General features: G+C 35.4%; 1 protein-coding gene across 3 annotated transcripts; it reads left to right on the top strand.

Annotated features, from left to right (window-relative positions):
- Positions 1-17,918: 17,918 nt before the first annotated feature.
- Positions 17,919-19,661, top strand: LOC122276759 (KIN14B-interacting protein At4g14310-like). 3 transcript variants are annotated; one of them, XM_043086671.1, is made up of 2 exons: positions 17,919-19,248; positions 19,552-19,661. In XM_043086671.1, the coding sequence occupies exon 1, from the start codon at positions 18,111-18,113 to the stop codon at positions 18,909-18,911; it is 801 nt and encodes a 266-aa protein (XP_042942605.1). In that variant the 5' UTR covers positions 17,919-18,110; the 3' UTR covers positions 18,912-19,248; positions 19,552-19,661. The 3 variants fall into 3 exon arrangements, with proteins under 3 accessions (XP_042942605.1, XP_042942602.1, XP_042942598.1); XM_043086668.1 differs by having other exon boundaries at positions 19,505-19,655; XM_043086664.1 differs by having other exon boundaries at positions 19,508-19,653.
- The last annotated feature ends 300 nt before the right edge of the window (positions 19,662-19,961 follow it).

Here is a 19,961-nt window from a genome sequence, read left to right as displayed (position 1 = left end):
GTGTTCCTCTTACGTGTCATGTTTTTATTCGTCTCCGTTGATTACATATAAACGGAGTATCCGGTGAGAAGATTTTCTCATTGAAGAGACCTTATATATCAATGAACTGGCTATATTTATATATAAATATTATGAGAGAGAGATAGGGTTTATGTAAACCATGAAAAAGAGAAGCAAATTAAAAACAATATGTATAATTGTGTACAGAGATATATACCATTTATGTAAAACCAGCAATGATCAATCGACCGCATGCAATGTGCCAACTTTGCGGCTGCTAAACTATTACTCGTACGTGGGTGCGGCTTGAATAATGCAAGTTCTGATCTCGCATGCATGATGTTTAGAAATTTCTGGCCGGCCTGTTTCAGAAAGTATTGCAGATTATCAAGCGAACATAAATTTATGATATGAATCACAAAGTACTGTGAATCAGTAATGCTAGATCATCAGCTAGCTTTGAAGAAAAAGCTGATCTTTTCTTCACCTTTTTTCTTTTTGGGGGATCGAGTAACAATTAGTTTCATCGATCACTTAATTAATTAAATAAAGCTAGATCCTTCAATTGCCTGTTTGCTTTTATAATTTGACCTAATTAATTAATTTGTAAATGGTAAGTATATGTAATTGCTTGGTCTATATATAAATGTATATATACGTACACGTACAATTAAGCACTTATATACTTATGTATGTGATGTGAATGAAGTAGTACTCGAATACTCAGCGAATCGATGTCTAACATAACAAGTTAAAAGAATATAGAAATAATATTAAATAAAATAAAAGAACGGGGCAATACCCTTAACCTCCTCGATCGAACTACTACTTGATCGATCATCACGAAGTTTGAGGGATCGAGCTAGTTACGTATATTTTTTCCTTACAAGGAAATTAAGTTCTTAGAAATCGAGGCGTCCAAAACTTCAGAGTATGTGGCCAATGCTCATGGAGATTCGACCGTTGAGACCTTTTTCTTTTTTAAAATACGCGATATATCGGATGTGAGTTTTCTTAACAACTTATCCTAGCTAGGAAAATTATAATGTCATTATGAGATTATCACGTATCTCGATCGATCTAACACCTATATATTTTCTTTTACACCAGAAAGGATATATTCATCTTATTTTGATCATAAAATGAACCAACACACACACACACACACATATATAATATGATTTTTACTCATGATTAAATGAACCAATTAATTAAATATATTTTTACCAAATGATCATGTATCAACTAACACTACAAGAAAATTGGGTAGTTATTATATATCTCATTGTAGCATGATATAATCATCTTCGTAGGAAATAAATGGCAATAACTGTCCAATTTTCTTATAGTATAATTGATCAGATTATATCATATAGATGATAAATAACATTTCTTATATTATGAATAATACCCTCGATTTGTGAATTTCTCCATTTTTTTTTTTTTTAAAGCTTGGCATATAATCTTTTCAAATAAACGTACATGATTATCATGTCCACCTTGATCTAAAATATTAGTGGTCACTCATGTGGCCTCTACTGATAGAAAAGGATCCAGGTACGTAATATATAGCGTTGACAGCGGTCATCAAGGTACGTAATCTTTCAGCAAATTATGTGGAGCCAGGTCGACGCGCGCTAGCTGCTGAGTAGTACTAGATCATTTGATCAGCTAGCTAGGCATGCAGTGGATCATCATCAATGTTCAATTATTAATTAACAATATAATACGAGAGTAATGCACCATTATGATCTTATTATTGTATCACGATCTACTGATATTGGAAGTTATATATCATTTAATAGTGTTAGAATTTCTATATATTTTTTGATAAACAATTAATTGATCTAAGAAATTCCCTTATAATTACATGATCAGCTTATTATAATAAGATGATAATAAAACTGCATGATGAGTACTGATAATGTAATTTCTATTTTTCCTTATAAAATCTTTACCCTGATCGATCTCCTATTTAATTATAAGTGTAATATCACGGCAACCGCAAAGAACAATATTAATGACTGATGATCACCACATCATGATGATCTTTTAATTTCCCTAAGCATTATCAAGAATATTGCACCAGAGTTTAACATAACTCACATAACTCAAGAGTACTACTGTGTACTGCCCTATTTCTGAAGGGACAAGATCACAATTCAAAGACCCCGGCCCAAAGGCATGAAGGGAAAGCTGGCCAGAGGGAAATTATTTTATATCAGTACTAAAGTTCTTAATTAACGTCCACCTAAAAATTAAGTATCAATCTTCAAATATATATATATATATATATATATTAATTATTACCGTTTCACGGAAATAAAAAGCAAAAGGAAGGAGGTGTGGATCGCTGATCACTAGTACTCATAATCTACTAAAGTGCGGTTCGGATTGTGATATTGTGAAATGAGATGGTTTTAGATAAAAGTTGAAAGTTGAATAAAAGATTATTTTTTAATATTATTATTATTTTGAGATTTGAAAAAATTGAATTGTTTATTCACTACAAAAAAAGCAGACTTTTGCGACAAAAATTTAGTGACCAAAATGATTATTTTCTACAGTTTTCATAGGAAATAGTCATTTTAATCGCTAAATTTTGGTCACAAAAGTCTGCTTGTCTTGTAGTGATTATATTTGTTTGAAAATTTGAAAAAATTATGATAATGAGATGAGATGAAATAAAATATTAGTTTTTCCCATAAATGATTTTTGTCGAAAAATGTATGGATTCCATAAGAAAAAGTTTTTACTCACCAAATGTTTTCGTGAGTGATTTGTGACATAAAATTGGTGACTTTAGGTATATTTTCCCACGAAAGCAGCAACTCTTGGAAAATACTCATTGTTTCCGACGACATCACCTGTGGAGAAAGGCCATAGATTTCTTGGAAAATGAGCAATGAAATCAGAAGGTTGGTGAGAAATGCAACATTTTCCCATGAAGAAGCTTGGTGCAAAAAGCTTCTTCCGGCGAAAAAAAAAAAGTATTTGCTGCAATATATTCTGGCGGCAAACGTTAAAAGAATTCAGACAAAAAAAAAAATGTCAAAGCAAAAAAGTCATTTTACATACAATTCTGCGTATTATTACGACTGTTCCTATTTTTTACTGAGTCTAACTTGAGAAGGTTTGTAAAACCACCATACTTGACTTTGGTGGTGACGTTTTCGATCATTTATGGACAAAATACAAGTTGACAATTTATATTGTTCAAGTAGCAATTAAACGATTAACACGACAATGATTAATAAATATGAATCATGTGTTAATTGTTATAAATATACTCATCGATCAAGGGGTGCAAAGACATTACGATTTTAATCATGATGCTTTATTAGAAATGATAAATATATATAATTCAGACGTCTCTATAATATATATATATATATATATATATACATACATGATCATGCAAGGTAACTTACCAGCAGCAAACTGATCCCTAAGCTTTTAGTTTGATCAGAGCCTAGCTCACCCAAAAATCATTTGTACTTTCTCTAGTTTCTCTTCTAGCTAATCTTAATCGCCAATCCAGATTTCAAATCTGCATGGATCTCTTATAGGCAATACGGAGATACGTCAGGTATTATTTCCAAGAAAGATATAATTGGTACATAAAACGGATAATGCCTGTAAGATAGAGATAGAGTTATTAGAATATGATTGATTCGGCAGAAATGGAACCACCACTAACTTCTTTTGTGAATCGAAATGGTGGAAGCATTGTAGATTAAGCAAATTATAATTTTCATATTTCTTTACTTTTAGTACGTTCCATACAATGTTGACGTTCCAAGTCATGCAGATCTGAGAGGGATTATTATGTGCTTCAGTAACCATAAAGAATATCCCCAAATAAATGAAGAAAGGATATCAAGGAAAAAGCTATGGAAACAATGGCTAAAATCAGTTTAAATTAGAAGTACTTGCATACATGAATTGCATGGAAGTTGCCAATCTTAATTAGTTGCTGCATGTAGTGCGCTGCGCATTGCTATCTCATGCGTGTTTCTTTACTTTCACAGCGTACTTACGGCGAAAAGCATGCATTCTCCTGTTTATGTACGTTTTCGTGTTGGCAGGGTCGTCGAACCGTCGAAGCATCGATCACGTGTTCTTTACCACGGACTTTGCACGGGTGAATGTGGCTTCGGACGCGTGGTAAGTAATAAAACGTCGTGTTGCAAATATTGGTGCATTCCTTTTTTTTTTTCAACTGATCAAAATGGTGCAATATTGATTAATATTCAGTATGGATGTTGACATTTACGCTTCATTCCTATATATCTCATCGAATTAGTGGACATTGTGTATTGTTTATGTTTCTTCTAATGCTTGTGAATAAAAAAAGTACGTCGCCAACCATTCTGATCTATTTCTTTTACTTTTACAGCTCGGAAGACTAACTTTTCTCCCAAAAAGAAAAATTTCTACTCACAGCTTCCATCTTCGAAGCGCCCTTTTGATGGGAGAGCAGAGTACTAGCCCCTTCCACCCGGTGTACCTGTCTGTTCAGAAACAGAATCTTTATTGATTTTCATTTTTCTTGTTTTATTTTTCAAGGTACAATGAAGGTCAATCCATCGATCGTACGTGTTTAGGACATCTCTAGCCTACATGTGCTCCATCTGATCTGAAATTGCAACTGCTAATCTACAAGACTGAACAAGTACTGGTGACTGAATTCAACAAGTGTGTCAACCTCACGTTCCGCTCAGACTACGCATCAATAATATGAATTTTGCTTAGTATCATATTGTTGGGCCATTGACATGCGATTGATATGCGTTGCCGTGCATGTTGGCTTTCCAGCCTCAAATGTTTGGAAAGTTCCACCCTTCTCTTGCCAATGCGCGCGTGAGCTATACATGCAGGTATATTGTCGCTTATGCGTCCTGGACACTGAGAAATTAATGCTGGATTAATTGCCTGATTCTACCTAAATGCATGGTACCCTCCTATTGTCTTCTTCTAAAACTAGAGCCAACATACTCCACTATCTGTGGCAGGGAATGCATATTTATCTATTAAAACCTCTTGAACAACCTATAAAGCCTCACCGCTCCAAGCAAATCAAAGTGCTCCATAATCTTCTGGACCACTAATTTATTGGCGGCTCTTTTCTTGACAGTTGATCGAGCGGCCAAGGAAACTTGGGATCATTGGAGTAGTAATCATTTAGCTCTATTCCCCTTTTTTCCTTACTTTATTTTCATTTTTCTAGCAATTGTAATAAAACTCTTGTTGGAGCACTCGATCCCCTTTTTTTTAATTATTATTATTAGAATATAAGAATTTCTTAGGAGAAAAAGTCGGCAATCATACCAGCTAGCTACTATTATAGGAAGGTTAGACTAAACTGGATTGTTTGGAAATAGATATGGTTTCATCTTATCTCAAAAATTTTTCATCTTATTTCCTTTTCAAATATCATTCAATTACAAATACTTTTCAATTCTAAGTTTTCAAATTTATTATCTAATTATTACAAAATAATTCAAAAAATAATTCTCAAACTTTCAAACAAAACACACAAAACAATTCAAATTTTTTAAATCTCAAAACAAAAATAATATTAAAAAATAATATTTTAACAATATTTTAACTTTATAAAATTTTTAATTAATTTTTTCTCTCTTATTTATCAAAACCGAATAAAATATCTATTTATAAATTATTTCATTATTATTTATAAATTTTTCATCTTATCTCATTCTCCAAATATATGATCCTTAGACAAACAATGTACATATCATGTGCTTCTATTCTCAAACGATTTCAAATATATATGCATATATAAACGTATCATGATAATTCCCAGATGGTATAAACAGTAGGTCCTATTTTGATAATTCAGTACGTAAATGTACTTTTCATTCCAATCTCATCAAATTAATACGTACTATGGTCGACACTGTGTATTGCCCTGATCATTAACTAGTTCCCTCTACTACCTTCTACACGATTTGGACATTTGTAAATAAAAAATGTCGCCAAGCCTACCAATGTAGGAATTATTAAAAATTGGGCACACATGTGTGTGTAGGGATCATAGGGATCATATATATAAGATATTCTTCCTTCTATCATCTATTGTACGTGTGCATCAGTACCATTGTACCACCCTAGCTAGCTACTATTGTAGCAAAGATTAATTCAATAAAAATAATTTATTTACTAATTTTTTAATATTATTTTTAAATTCCATATAGGGGTATTGGGACTGTAGGAGTTCCTTATACACTACAACAGAATCAATTTTTAGGGACGAACAATTTCATCCTAAATTATAGGGATTTCATCTCAGAAAATATTTTGAGACGAAAAAAAATCTTCCCAAAGTCGTCCTTACATCACTGTTCTAGAAGATATATTAGAACGAAAATCACCATTTCGTTTCAAAATATATATTTTGGGATGATTTTAAAATTGACCATTCAAATGTTTAATTTTTTTTTGTCATGGTTTAATTTCGTTTCTTAATGCCTTTCGAATGGTTATTATTGTACGTTCGAACGAAATTAAATTGATTGAACGGTTATGAAAATACGTTCAAACGATCACATATTTTGATAATGTTCGAACGATATAAAATAGATATCCGTTCAAACGTTAAAGGAACAGATCGAATGGTAAAAGAGATTGAACAATGTTGAGTTATGTTCGAATGCTACGATAGTAAATTGCGTTTGAAAGTTTTTTGATCATCTGATATCGTTCAAACGGCTTAATCAATAATAAGCCGTTATTATTGATTCAAACGATGTTGAGTAATGTTCAAACGGTGTTGAGTTATGTTCGAACGTTACATGGTCGTTCAAACAACTACTATTTTATTAAACCCCATAATAATAAAAAACTAAATAGATATTTATAATATTTGAAAAACATACATTAGAAACTTTTTAGTACTCACAAAGTTTTATAATAAGTGCGAACTAATAAATAACCATGAGACTAACATTGTTAATACATAATTAGATAATGTTATAATCTATACATAAAAAACCATCATTAGCTTTGAGGCCTGTACTGTTGCATAAGCTGCTGTATTTGGAATTGAGTTTTGTTATATACAAGCAAAATTACGTACTGATCTGCGTACAAATATTGATTCCCACATATTTAAAATTTAAATCAGCATTATTTTTAATAAAATTTACTTTTTGACCAATCACATTAAATTAGTGTACATATTAGTACTCAATTGTGCTTGTAACTAGATTTTTTCTTTGGAGTTGCATATCTCTTCTGAACTTTTCTTGTTATTTGATGCGCATTTCCATGTCTCCTTGTTTCACCAATTGGGCCTCTAACTTATGCTGCCTTGCAACCAATTCTTCAATTATGTGATTCGCTTTTTCTTGTGCTATAACAGTTGTAGAGACAGATCCGAAAGAAGAGGAAATTGGAGAAGGTTTTACACAACGACCCAAACCCCTCAAATGTCCTGAATGTTGACCCAGAACTCGTGTAAAAATCTCAATATCATTTGTTGAAAAATTTTGATCTGACGCAAATTCAGCAAGTAAGGCAACCATTTTATCCTACACATAAGATAAAGAGTTAAATCATCACAAATATTCTAATATATTTATTTAAAATAAATTATAATACTTACATAACTTTTACAGGCAGCGGGATGACTCCACTCTCCATTACGATTAGTATGTAATACAACATATAATTTTGTCAGATCATAATTGGTATCTGAATCTTGTTATAATAAATATTTGTTAAGATATAAAGTCATTAGAACTTATATATTCAGTTAACTATATACAAATAAAAAAAAAATATCAATACCAATTTCTTAGAGAGGCGGTGGAAAGATCTTGAGTCTACATGATGAGTAATCTTCAATTTCGATCTATTTGTTTTATTTATAGAACTTCACTCCTACATAGAAATTGAAAATATTAGAAAGCGAATTAAAAAAGGACAACTAAAATAATTAATTTAATTATACCTTATATAATGGATCCTCAAACATGTCACAAAGTTTTTCCCAATCAGAAGGTTGGACATCTTGAAAAGAATGTTGGCGTGCATCTTCCATATTCTCGAACTTATTATAATTCTCATGACACCTCACCTTATATTTGTGAAATGCATTACTCATAAGCTCTTCCACAGTCTTACGCTCAACTCTCCGACCAAAATTTAATTCGAAATCATTCTAAAAAAAAATTAGACAAATATATTATCATTTATAATATTCTAACTTTAAGTAAAATATAAAAATTTACCAACTAAATAAATGTTTTAAATATTACCAAATAACGCTTATTGATAAGGTCTTTAACATCTTGGGAGACTTTCTTCCATGAAATTGCTGCAAAAGGTGCATAAGTTCGTGTAAGAGCACCCATATGCAATGCAAGCCAAGCTGCTGGTTGTCATTCGCCTCCATTATGTTCGTCAAGAATGTTAATCTTGATCTTACCCACTTTACGGTATTTTTCCAACGTCATGCCTCTAGTAGTGTCTCGACCTTGACGAGATTGTACTATCAACTTATTATGATATATAACATTGTAATTAATTTTCTATTATAACTTTAATTAATAACTTTTATGACTATTAGAATTTTATCTTGTTCTGTAGAATCAATCTCTAATGGTGAGTCTGAAAAAGAGCTAGGAACAGGTGGAGATGGGATGCGAACTTCCTTTCTCTTCGGAGGAATAATTTTAGAAAACTGATACAATATTCATTAAGTAAAATAGTGCTCATCATCACATAATATGAAAACATAATTGATCAATCATTATCTATATCAGTATCATTTGACAATTCAATCTCATCATCTGTAGATACTTTAGATGAATCAACATTTTGCTCAATTATCGCATCAACAATTTCAGCCTCAATATCTTCTTTATTTAATGGAATCATCTCATACTGGCTCAAATCCACAAACAAATTAAAGACGGGCTGACTCTCTTGGTATGCTTCTTGAGTAGAGGGATCATCTTCTTCTTCATCTCACCCTTTCGCCTGAGGTATAACATCATATATATTTCTTGGAGAATATTTTTGTACTACTCATCATTGATTTTCTAATTTCGGGTCATTTAAGTAGAATACTTGAGATGCTTGAGAAGTTAAAACAAAAGAATCATCTTTGTACCTTTTTTTGATGTATTAGTACTCAAAAAATATTTATCATCACAGACTCTAGTTCGAGAATTGCTTAAATCCTACCAATCACACTTAAACAGATACACTGCAAGCTCCCCCAAATATTTCATTCCAATTATATCAACAATAGCTCCATAGAAATTAATATTTTCTCCATCATGACTTCCCTCGACTAGGACACCACTATTTTGTGTTTTCTTATAATAATCTCGATCCATTGTGTGATATCAACAATTGTGGTTGAGAGAACTTTTGGTTTCACATTGTAGGATAAACTTTATGTTTGGGACAATGAAGCCTTTTTTCTTCCTTTTGTTTTTTGATGTATAAAAGTTTATAATTTACCTATAGATGAAACAGGGTGGAGTAAGCTTGTGTTGAAATGCAGGTAGATGGGCGTGCTCCGTAATTGCTGCTTGTTGAATGGCCACAAAAAATGAATTGGATCCGCTGCAAGAAAAAGGGTTTTTTTGCCAGAAGAAGTCGCTAGAAAAAGTCCTAAAATTGAAGTAGAAACACTTTTCCGATGAGAAAAGAGTCAACAACAAGTAGCAGCAGTTGTCTTGTCGTAAAAACGCATTTTCATTTTTTGAAGTTGCAGAAAATTATACTTTTTCATGTGATTATTTTTGCCTCAAACTTCATTCCAAAAACTTTGCCCACATAGGTAAACAATTGTAGCAAAAATTATGAGTTTTTTGCTGCAATTGTTTATCATTGGAAAAATAAATAAGTTGCAGCAAAGACTACTCATCAAAAAATTGATGGGAATGATGTATTGGATAGACTCTTTTAGATCACTTTTTTTATCGCCAAACCATACCCATTGTTATGGCGATGTCCATTTTATGCAATTTGATATGTTTAGGTTGATTATTACTAGTATGCCGTCATTGATCACGATTGTTGTTACGACCAAGAATTAGCTAAATCTTTTAACTTATTTTATTATAGGTTGATGCATGGTTTTTAGGCAAAGGATGAAACCTAATTGGAAATCTAGGTTTGATGCATTAGGCATCTAAGCCCACAAGGGAAGCCCCCAAGGCCCATGTCCATTCGACTTCTGTAGAAAAAGTAGGGTTTTGAAACCCTAGGGAATTAGGACACATGCCCAATTCATTTTTTTATTTTTATATTTATGCCACATATCATCCATTGAGACCCACACTAGGATTTGATGAATCTAGACGTGAATTGAGGGAAGGGAGGTGAAATTAGGATTTGAAGCCCCACACGCCTACTCTAGAACCTAAGGTCTAGAGATCAAATATTGCAACTTTTGATGCACAATCAACAGAGATCACAAGATCGTATGAAACAATATGCAAATTTGAAGTGTAAAGAACAAAACTTTCAAATGGGGGAATGAGTTTGCCTACGCCTCCAACCATATTGATAGTCAACAATGACTTATCACCCTAGTCTCAAACTGGCGTAGCGATTCTATAGGCCCTTCTCGGTAACCCACATGGTAGGGGAGGTGGCCTACCAACTCTAGCTACCACCCATCGCCATGATCCACCCCATTTTTCATGTCTTTGAGCTAAAGAGGAAACTCGGAATGTAGCTCTCAGCCATCCCCACTCTTCCTCTAGTAGATCCAAGTAAGATCTTCCAACTCGATCATGAAAATGTACTGGCTCATCTAATTTGCAAGGTTCAAAACCTACAACAAACTTAGCTCTTGATTTAGTGGAAAGGACTACGAGGATGTTGCAACATGGGAGCCATATAAAAAGTTCTAGGTTTCATTCCCACACCTTGTGAGCATGGTGCTCTAAAATAAGTGGTTTTGTCACAAGTCGATGGAGGAACAAGGGCAATGTTTTGTGAACGAGATGAAGTGCTGAAGTCCTTATTACGTCAATAAGGGTTATTGGTGGGCTTTGGGCCGAAGGGCTTAGTTAGTCTGGGCCTGTACTAGTTTATTTTACTAGTTAATGGGCTTATAAGTCTATTTGTGTTGTTATGTCCAGTGGGCTTGTGGGCCCACGTAAAATTTATATCCCCCAGTTAGTGCATAGTGACCATGATGTTATTTTGAATTTGCCTTAGCCAGCACCTATATCACCGTAGAATTGGGTGTGGAGTGCTATGTCAGATTTTATGCAATTCAGAATTTCTGGTGTGAAGTGAGGCATACCATCCATTTCCCTGTGTTTTCCTATAGAATTCCTTTATTTATAGATCCAGAGTCTTACATATGATATCCTACAACTTTAGGCCCGTTTGGTTACACAGATAAGATGAGATATTTTGAATAATAATAAATAAAATATTGTTATAATATAATTTTTTAATATTAATTTTGTCTTGAAATTTAAAAAAATTAAATTATTTATTATATTTTGTATGAGAATTTTAAAAAATTTTAATAATAAGATGAGATGAGATTTTTAATTTTGATTAACTAACCTGGCCAAGAGCTTACCTTGTAGAATTACTTTTGCTGAAATTAATATCCTCCATTGACTTTGAGTGCAAATCCTTCTATTTAAATACTTGTAATTTTTTTTTAATTTTTTATACCCCGAAATGCTGTTTGTTATTACTAATTTTTTATTTAACTTTTTAAAACTAATATTTTTATTTGATTATATAATTCAAATAAGAAGAGATTTTTGTTAAAAATTGAATAAAATATTATTATAATATAATTTTTTAATATTAATTTTATTTTAAAATTTAAAAAAAATTAAATTATTTATTATATTTTATATAAAAATTTAATAAAATTATAATAATTAAATAAGATGGGATAATTTAGTATTTAGTAATCAATCAACCATTAGTTTGATTTTTTTTCCCTTTAAAATCTTGCACGTTCTTAGCAGTAATGTGTGCCTTAAATGTGATTACAAAAGAGAAAATCTTATTTGATGCGTGGCTCGACCCTACAAAAATGAATTCAAAACTAGAAACTGAATTTTATTTCTCACCGAAAGCTACCTAATCTTCCCGACATAGTACCAGTAGAACAGTACTCGAACAGCTTCATTTTAAATTTTTAATCATATCCTTCTTCTCTCGGAAAACCCATAAAATTTTCATCAGATTAACTTTGTCCATTTATTTTATAATTGCACAATGTCTGCCTCATTGACTCGCTGCCTAAAGCCGTCCAAACCCCTAACCCCAGTCTCCATATCTAGCAAAAAAGCCACCCGTGCTATACACAAGTCTTCGTCCATTGGCAAAGAAAACCCCCAGTCCGCTTCCCAGCCTTACTCTGCGGCCCAGAAGCCTGCTATCCGGTCCATGCCAAGCTTCATCAAGGTTGTCGCCTTGTTGACAAGTCCTGGGAACGATGAAAACACCGGTCTCCGGTGGTCCACATCGTCGGCCCCTAGATGTAGGAGCGCCAATCCTTCAGAGTTCATTTGAGTTTTCTCAGATCGAAGGGTTTCGGTGGGTTTGAGTGATGGTATGTTAGGATAAAAATAGGATATTAATGGAATGGATAGGAATTGATCTGTTCAAGAAGTTCACTCTCCAGAGATATTAGTTGGCTTGAATAATCTGTTTATTTTATTGTTGCAAACAATACTTATAGACAACTGACTTGGCAAAATAATTGCCTACTTACAAGGAATTAAATAACTGAATGGCACATGCTGCCAAAATACTTTGAATTAAATAACAGACTGAAATTAAAGAAACGACTCAACAACTCCACACCTTAATCTGTAGACCAACAACTTCTAGTATCAGATTAGTTATTTGCAATTGACTCATTCAACTAAAGAAACAAAAATTTAATGTAGTTGGCCTATAGGCCTAATAACCATGAGAACATCATGTTTCACTCATTGATAGCCCAGCATAGCAGTCCAACTATGAGGTCGGACCCGTAACAATCTCCCCCCCTTGGGCGACCTTGTCCACAAGGTCTGGAAAGTCCTTCTTCAATTTGTAATAATCTGTTCACAAAGCATCTTCAGGAGCGAGACCCCTCCATTGAACCAGTACTTCGACGCCAGCCTTATTATTTTATTTCACCACTTGTCGTTGAAGAAGCTTTTCAGGCTCAGGATGAAGGGACCCATCTGTAGCAGTTGGTGGCAGCTTGGTAGAGAGGAGGTTGCGTTGACCCAACTTTGGCTGCAAGCTTGAGACATAGAAGGTGGAATGGACCTTAGAGTCATCTGGAAGCTCCAATCGGTAAGCTACTGTCCCTATCTTCTCTAGAATCTTATAAGGACCATAGAAACGAGGAGACAATTTCTGATTGCGCCGATGGACTAAAGATTATTGTTGATTGGGTTGTAAACATAAATAGAAAAAATCCCCAATCTGAAATACACGCTCTATCCTCCTCATATCAGCATATTTCTTCATTCTAGCTTGTGCAAAGTGAAGATTATGGTGTAATAATCGTAGGATTTCATCTCTAGAGCGCAAAGTGTCTTCAACAGCTTGTAGTTTTGTTGTACCTAGAGAAAATGGAAGAAGCTTCAGGGGTGGGTATCCATAGATGACCTTAAAAGGTGTCAGCTTTGTGGAAGTATGAACTTTTGTGTTGTACCACCACTCAGCCAAAGCTAACCAATTTTTCCAATCCCTGGGTTTAGCACTTGAAAAACTTCATAGATATTGTTCCACACTTTTATTCACAATCTCAGTCTGGCCATCAGAGTGTGGATGATAAGCTGAAGACAATTGCAAAGTGGTTCGCTGCAACTTAAACAGTTCTTTCCAAAACAGGCTAGTAAAAGTGGGGTCACGGTTTGTGACTATTGATTCAGGCATTCCATGTAATTTAAATATGTGCTCCAGAAAAATAGTAGCTATTTTTGAAGCTGTATATGGATGAGATATAGCTATAAAATGTGCATACTTAGAGAGTCGATCCGCCACAACCATAATAACACTACACCTATGAGAGAGAGGTAGACTGTCGATAAAATCCATAGAAATATCTGTCCATACCTTAGTGGGAATTGGGAGAGGGTGAAGTAAACCAGGTGTAGGAATATTTTCATATTTATTCCTTTGACAATTTTTCCATTCCCGAATAAAGGTGCATATGTCCTGATGCATGCCTGGCCAATAAAATTCAGATTTCAATCTGTGGTAGGTCTTGTGGAACCCAGAGTGTCCTCCAAGAGGGCTGGAGTGCATGAGTTCCATAAGCATAGCTCGCAGACGAGACTGTGCAGCAACAAAAATTCTATTTTTGCAAAAAATCAGTCCATCCTTCATGGAATAAATAGAAGTATCCAGGTTCCCTTTATGAAATTGATCCTGCAGTATAATTAGTTTAGGAGTAGTGGCATACTCAGAACGTAAAGTAGATAACCAAAAAGCTAAGGGAAGTGCAAGAGTTGAGAGTTCTTCATGATCTTTCTTGGATAATGCATCTGCCACAGAATTTTCTTTGCCCTTCTTGTAGTGCACTTCAAAGTCATAACAGAATTTTCTTTGCCCTTCTTGTAGTGCACTTTAAAGTCATACCCCAAAAGTTTAGTGAGCCATCATTGTTGAGTGGGAGTACCCACACATTGATCTAACAAATATTTGAGACTTTGTTGGTCAGTTTGAACCACAAATTTCTGCCCCAAGACATAGGGTCGCCACTTTTTAATTGCCAAGATCAAAGAGAGCAATTCTTTTTCATAAGTGGAAAGTGCAAGGGCCGTTCCTTTCAATGCTTGACTCATAAAAACGATTGGTTTGCCTTGCTGTAAGAGAACTGCTCCAATGCCATAACCTGATGCATCACACTGAATTGTAAAAGGTTTAGAAAAATCAGGAAGCACTAAAACAGGAGGTGATGTTACAGCCCTTTTGAGATCCTGAAATGAGACTATGGCATCATTGGACCAAGTGAAATTATTCATACGAAGTAAGTCTGTCAGGGGGGCTGCAATGATGCCATAATTTTTAATGAACTTCCGATAATATCCTGTAAGGCCTAGGAACCCACAAAGAGACTTTAGAGTACTAGGAAAAGGCCATTTGAGCATAAACTCTATTTTGGAGGGATCGGCCTGCACACCGTCTTTAGATATGAGATGACCAAGATAATTAATTTCATTGCAACCAAAACTACACTTCGAAAGTTTAGCATAAAGTTGATTTTGCCGCAAAGTCTCAAGCACCAGCTTCAAGTGATGAATATGGTCAGCCATATTTTTACTATAGACTAAAATATCATTAAAAAAAAAACAAAAGGAACTTATGGAGATAGGGGCGAAAAATTTCATTTATTAAACTTTGAAAGGTAGCGGGGGCATTAGTCAAGCCGAATGACATAACTAGGAATTCATAATGGCCATCATGGGTGTGGAAAGCTGTTTTTGGGACATCACTAGGAAAAGCTCTGATTTGATGGTATCCCGAACGAAGGTCAAGTTTGGAAAAAATAGTGGCCCCGTGTAATTCATCAAGTAGTTCGTCTACAATAGGAATCAGAAATTTGGCCTTAATAGTCTCTTTATTTAGAGCCCTATAATCGACACATAATCTCTAACTTCCATCTTGTTTACGTACCAATAAAACGGATGATGCAAAAGGGCTTTGGCTAGGTTGAATGACCCCAGTAGTGAGCATTTCGGTAATCAACTTATCAATTTTAGTTTTTTGAAAATATGGGTAACGGTAAGGCCTAGTGAACACTGGTTTTGTTCCTTCATAAAGATCAATATGGTGATCATGAGTGCGGGTCGGTGGTGAACCAGTACGAGTCTAAAAAACAGATTTAAAAGTGTCTAGAAGAGGCTGGAGTGTAGGGTGAATTGGAGGAGGGGTGGTGGGGAAATCAGGACTCTCAATTAAGTGTAACACCATACCTCTTTAGTCCATTTTAACCGCCTTCTCGAAATCTTCACCTTCCACTAGTGAGAATGCAGAAGGAGTAAGGCCTTGAAGCACCACCTTGCTGCCCTTGTAAGTAAAAGCCATAGATAACTTCGAAAAATCCCAGAGAATCGGCCCAAGAGTTTTGAGCCGTTGAAAATCTAAGACCACATCACAACCACCCGAGGTGAGGACAAAAAATTCTGTACGAAAGTGAATACCTTGCATTTGAAAAGCTTCAGATTGCGTAAGTCCTTCGCTGTGTACAGCTTCGCTATTTGCGACTTTGACTGTCAACCCTGGTGTATGGCATAGAGGTAATTGTGCCTTTGTTACAATTGAGGGATCCACAAAATTGTGGGTACTTCTGATGTCGATCAACACTACAATTCGTATACCACCAATAGAGCCAATAAGCCTCATAGTTCTTGAGTTCGGAGAACCAACAAGAGCATGGATGGAGATTGCTGGTTCAGGTTCTTTAGCATCAAGTTCTATGCTGATAAGCTTTGAACTCGACACACTTGCTTCCAAAAGATTGGTAGGGCATGAATCCACTTTCTCTTCATCGGAATCTACACATTCCATAATAAAAAGTTTGGCTGATTTGCAACGGTGGCCGGCCAAGACCCCACTTGTCATCACAATTATAGCACAATCCCTTGTCTCTCCTTTCTTTCATTTGGGCAGGAGATAAACGTTGAATGGGAACTGACATTTTAGTTGGTGGCTCGGGAAGAGCCCATTGGGGTTTAGGAGATCCCATTGGAAAGCGAACAATCTGCTTTAGTGCTGCCACATTTTCTTCTTGCATTTTAGCAATGCCAAAAGCAGTCAATAATGAAGTTGGCCTCATCATGTGCAACATATAGCGAATATCTTCACGTAATCTACCCAAGAAACAGCTAAGTTTGTAAGATTCAGCTAATCCATGGAGTTGATTAGAAGATGCTCAAAGTCAGACTTGTAAGCTTCCACTGTTGTTGTTTGTCGCAGCTTTGTGAGGGCTTCCATGGAATATTCATAAACGGATGGCCCAAAACGAGTAAGCAAGGCATGTTTAAATACTTCCCAATTTGTGAATGCACCAGCTGCTTCCAATTCTTGAAACCATGTCAAGGCTTTGCCTACCATATGAATGGAAGCTAATAAAACACGGTGTTGGGGGTGTGGTTGATGGTATTTAAAAAATTGATTGGCTCGATATAACCAACCGCGAGGGTCAGCTCCATCAAACGTGGGAAACTCCAAGCGAATTGTTTTGGTTTGAATGCCACATGCATCTTCAAATAGAGGATTTGAAGAGAGTGTGAGCACAACATTTGTTTCATCGTCCACTTTCTTGCCTTCATGCTTCAAAAGTAGTTCTAAATTAGAAGCTACTACTTTCACTTGTTGTGCTAATCCATCCACAGTTTGTTGCAAGTGTGCTTGTTGTTTTTCATGCGTCTCTGGACTTGCTTTAAAGTGGCTAGTGAGTCGGCTAACTGGGAATAACGAGTACTGACATTACGCTCAGCCATGGATGCATCGGCTCTTGATACTAATGTTAGGATAAAAATAGGATATTAATGGAATGGATAGAAATTAATCTGTTCGAGAAGATCACTCTCCAGAGATATTAGTTGGCTTGAATAATCTGTCTATTTTATTGTTGCAAACAATACTTATAGACAACTGACTCTACTGATTTGACAAAATAATTGCCTACTTACAGGGAATTAAATAACTGAATGGCACAAGCTGCCGAAATACTTTGAATTAAATAACAGACTGAAATTAAAGACACGTCTCAACAACTCCACACCTTAATCTATAGACCAACAACTTCTAGTATCAGATTAGTTATTTGCAATTGACTCATTCAACTAAAGAAACAAGAATTTAATGCAGTGTGCCTATTGGCCTAATAACCATGAGAACATCATGTTTCACTCATTGATAGCCAGCATAGCAGCCAGACTACGGGGCCTGACCCGTAACATAAGGGCTTGGAGAGTGGGAAGCAGAACGAGTTTAGGTATGCGAATGTGAAAGGGTGTGAAGGGAATTCCAGTGCAATTAGGGTTTTCAGGGATCGTAAAGAAAATATTGGGGTCAATTTGGAGAAAAAGAGTGGGGTTTGCGAGGAATCGAAAGTGGAAGTGGGAAAAAGGGGTATGAGTTTGAATAAAGTTGGTGTTTTGGAGAATTGTAATGGTGAAGTTAATCTAAGCTTGAACTTAATAAAATCGAGTGAGGCGGGTTTAACTTTCGATGAAAAATTTCAAGATGGTATGCGGGTTGATAAGGTTTTGAAGTCGAATGAGGAAGTTTTCAAGGTTGGAAATGGTGTTGATCTGTATGCGAAAGAGAGTGGTGGGAAGTCTTTGGATAAGGGGACGGTCTCAAAGAGTGTAAAACAGAAGAAGTTAACAGAAGGTATAGGCGGACGGTTTGATATAGAATATCCGAGCAAGCTTCATGAGAAGCTTGCTCTTTTGGAAGGGAAGGTGAAGAGGATTGCGTTGGATATTGAGAGGACAAAGGAGATGTTGGATAGGAATAATCTAGATGCATCGAAGCTCATACTTTCGGATATTCAGGCCCAGATTTCGGGAGTTCAGAAGGTGATGGGTAACGTCAGAGGTGAATCAGGTGGTAAAATGGCAATGCCCAAAAAAAAAAATGATGGGGAGAGTGGGATAGTTGAGAAGGGAAAGAGCAAGATGGTGGATAATGCTAAAAATTTTGTCAAAGGATTAACAAGCGAGGAACTGAAACCTAGGTTACTTCCTTATCATAAGTTGCCAAAAAATGGGACGTATCTGAAAGCAGCATCGAAAATCTCTCAAAGTCATGAACCGCATGTAGTAGTACAAAATTGTGTGTCAAAAGAGGATAGGAAGTCGTTTAGCCCTATTCACGAGAACCATATATCAGTTGGGTTGTTAGCTTCTCTGAATAAGGGGCAAAAATAAAGTCGCCGAAAGGGATGGGCTGGCTGATATGGAATGCTGTGAAGTTCAAGAAATGGATGGTGCTACGTCTGCAGGAGTAGAAGATTCTTCAAACACATTCAATGGAAAGTGCAATATAGACTCAATTCTCACATCTGATGAGACACTTGATGAGTTTGATGATCAGGAAAATATGCAGGGTGTGAAACTTGGTGACAGGACAAACGATACTTGCATTTATGAGCTGAATGAACTTGGCCGTAAGACCTCAACTGGAGGATGGTTTGTCTCTGAGGGGGAGGCAGTCCTTGCCCACGATGATGGTTCTTGCTCATTTTATGATATTACTAATTCTGAGGTTGGTAACCTAGTTAAATAAATTAGAGTGCATTTCCTTGAAGTGTCTCTGTAATTATTTTATAGTGATATTTGATTTGAGAATTTTATTTCCCTAAGAGATAATGTTATCCATTTCCCGAAAATAGGGATACGATTAGTTCAGATCACTTCTGCATGCAGTGCATCAGTAATGCATTTTGGCTTGATTCTTTTGTTTCAAATTCTTCACGTGATAATTTATCTTCACTACAATTATGTCCTTCCTAATGAAGAAGCAGTGGAGCATGTTTATGTGAACGGACCATGTTACATGTTTTAAAAGTGGTGCAGAAAGATTAGTGCATGCATGAATATAAACAAAGAACTGGCACTTAAGAAGCTTGTTGTCTCTGATTGCCAGTCTTTGTTTCAGGTAAAGGCCGAGTACAGGCTGTTGTGGTTTAGCAAATTGCTTACGTCCACTGGACATCCATTTGAAGACGTACCTGCAGATGCATTGGAGCGTATTTGATAGCAAAAATCTCTCATGTCAAAGAAAGATGTGCATTCATTTGAAAAATGAATAAGTTTGCAAGCAGCCTGGTGTGGCACACTTGGGTGGAGGGGGTGATTGTTGAAATCAACCCAAGTGTGCTCACCCACAACCACCCACCAATTGTTAAGCCACCAACCACTCACCCACCCACTCACCATTGGAGGTTCACTTGGTCAAGAAGGGTGGCTATTTGTCCC

The sequence above is a fragment of the Carya illinoinensis genome, chromosome 1 (assembly GCF_018687715.1).
Source record: "Carya illinoinensis cultivar Pawnee chromosome 1, C.illinoinensisPawnee_v1, whole genome shotgun sequence".
Taxonomy (NCBI): domain Eukaryota; kingdom Viridiplantae; phylum Streptophyta; class Magnoliopsida; order Fagales; family Juglandaceae; genus Carya; species Carya illinoinensis.
This window is presented reverse-complemented; position numbering and strand designations above follow the sequence as displayed.

Bases quoted from the DNA above. Each gene is read 5' to 3' on its own strand.
- LOC122276759 (XM_043086671.1), top strand. From the start codon at position 18,111: ATGAGTTTGAATAAAGTTGGTGTTTTGGAGAATTGTAATGGTGAAGTT.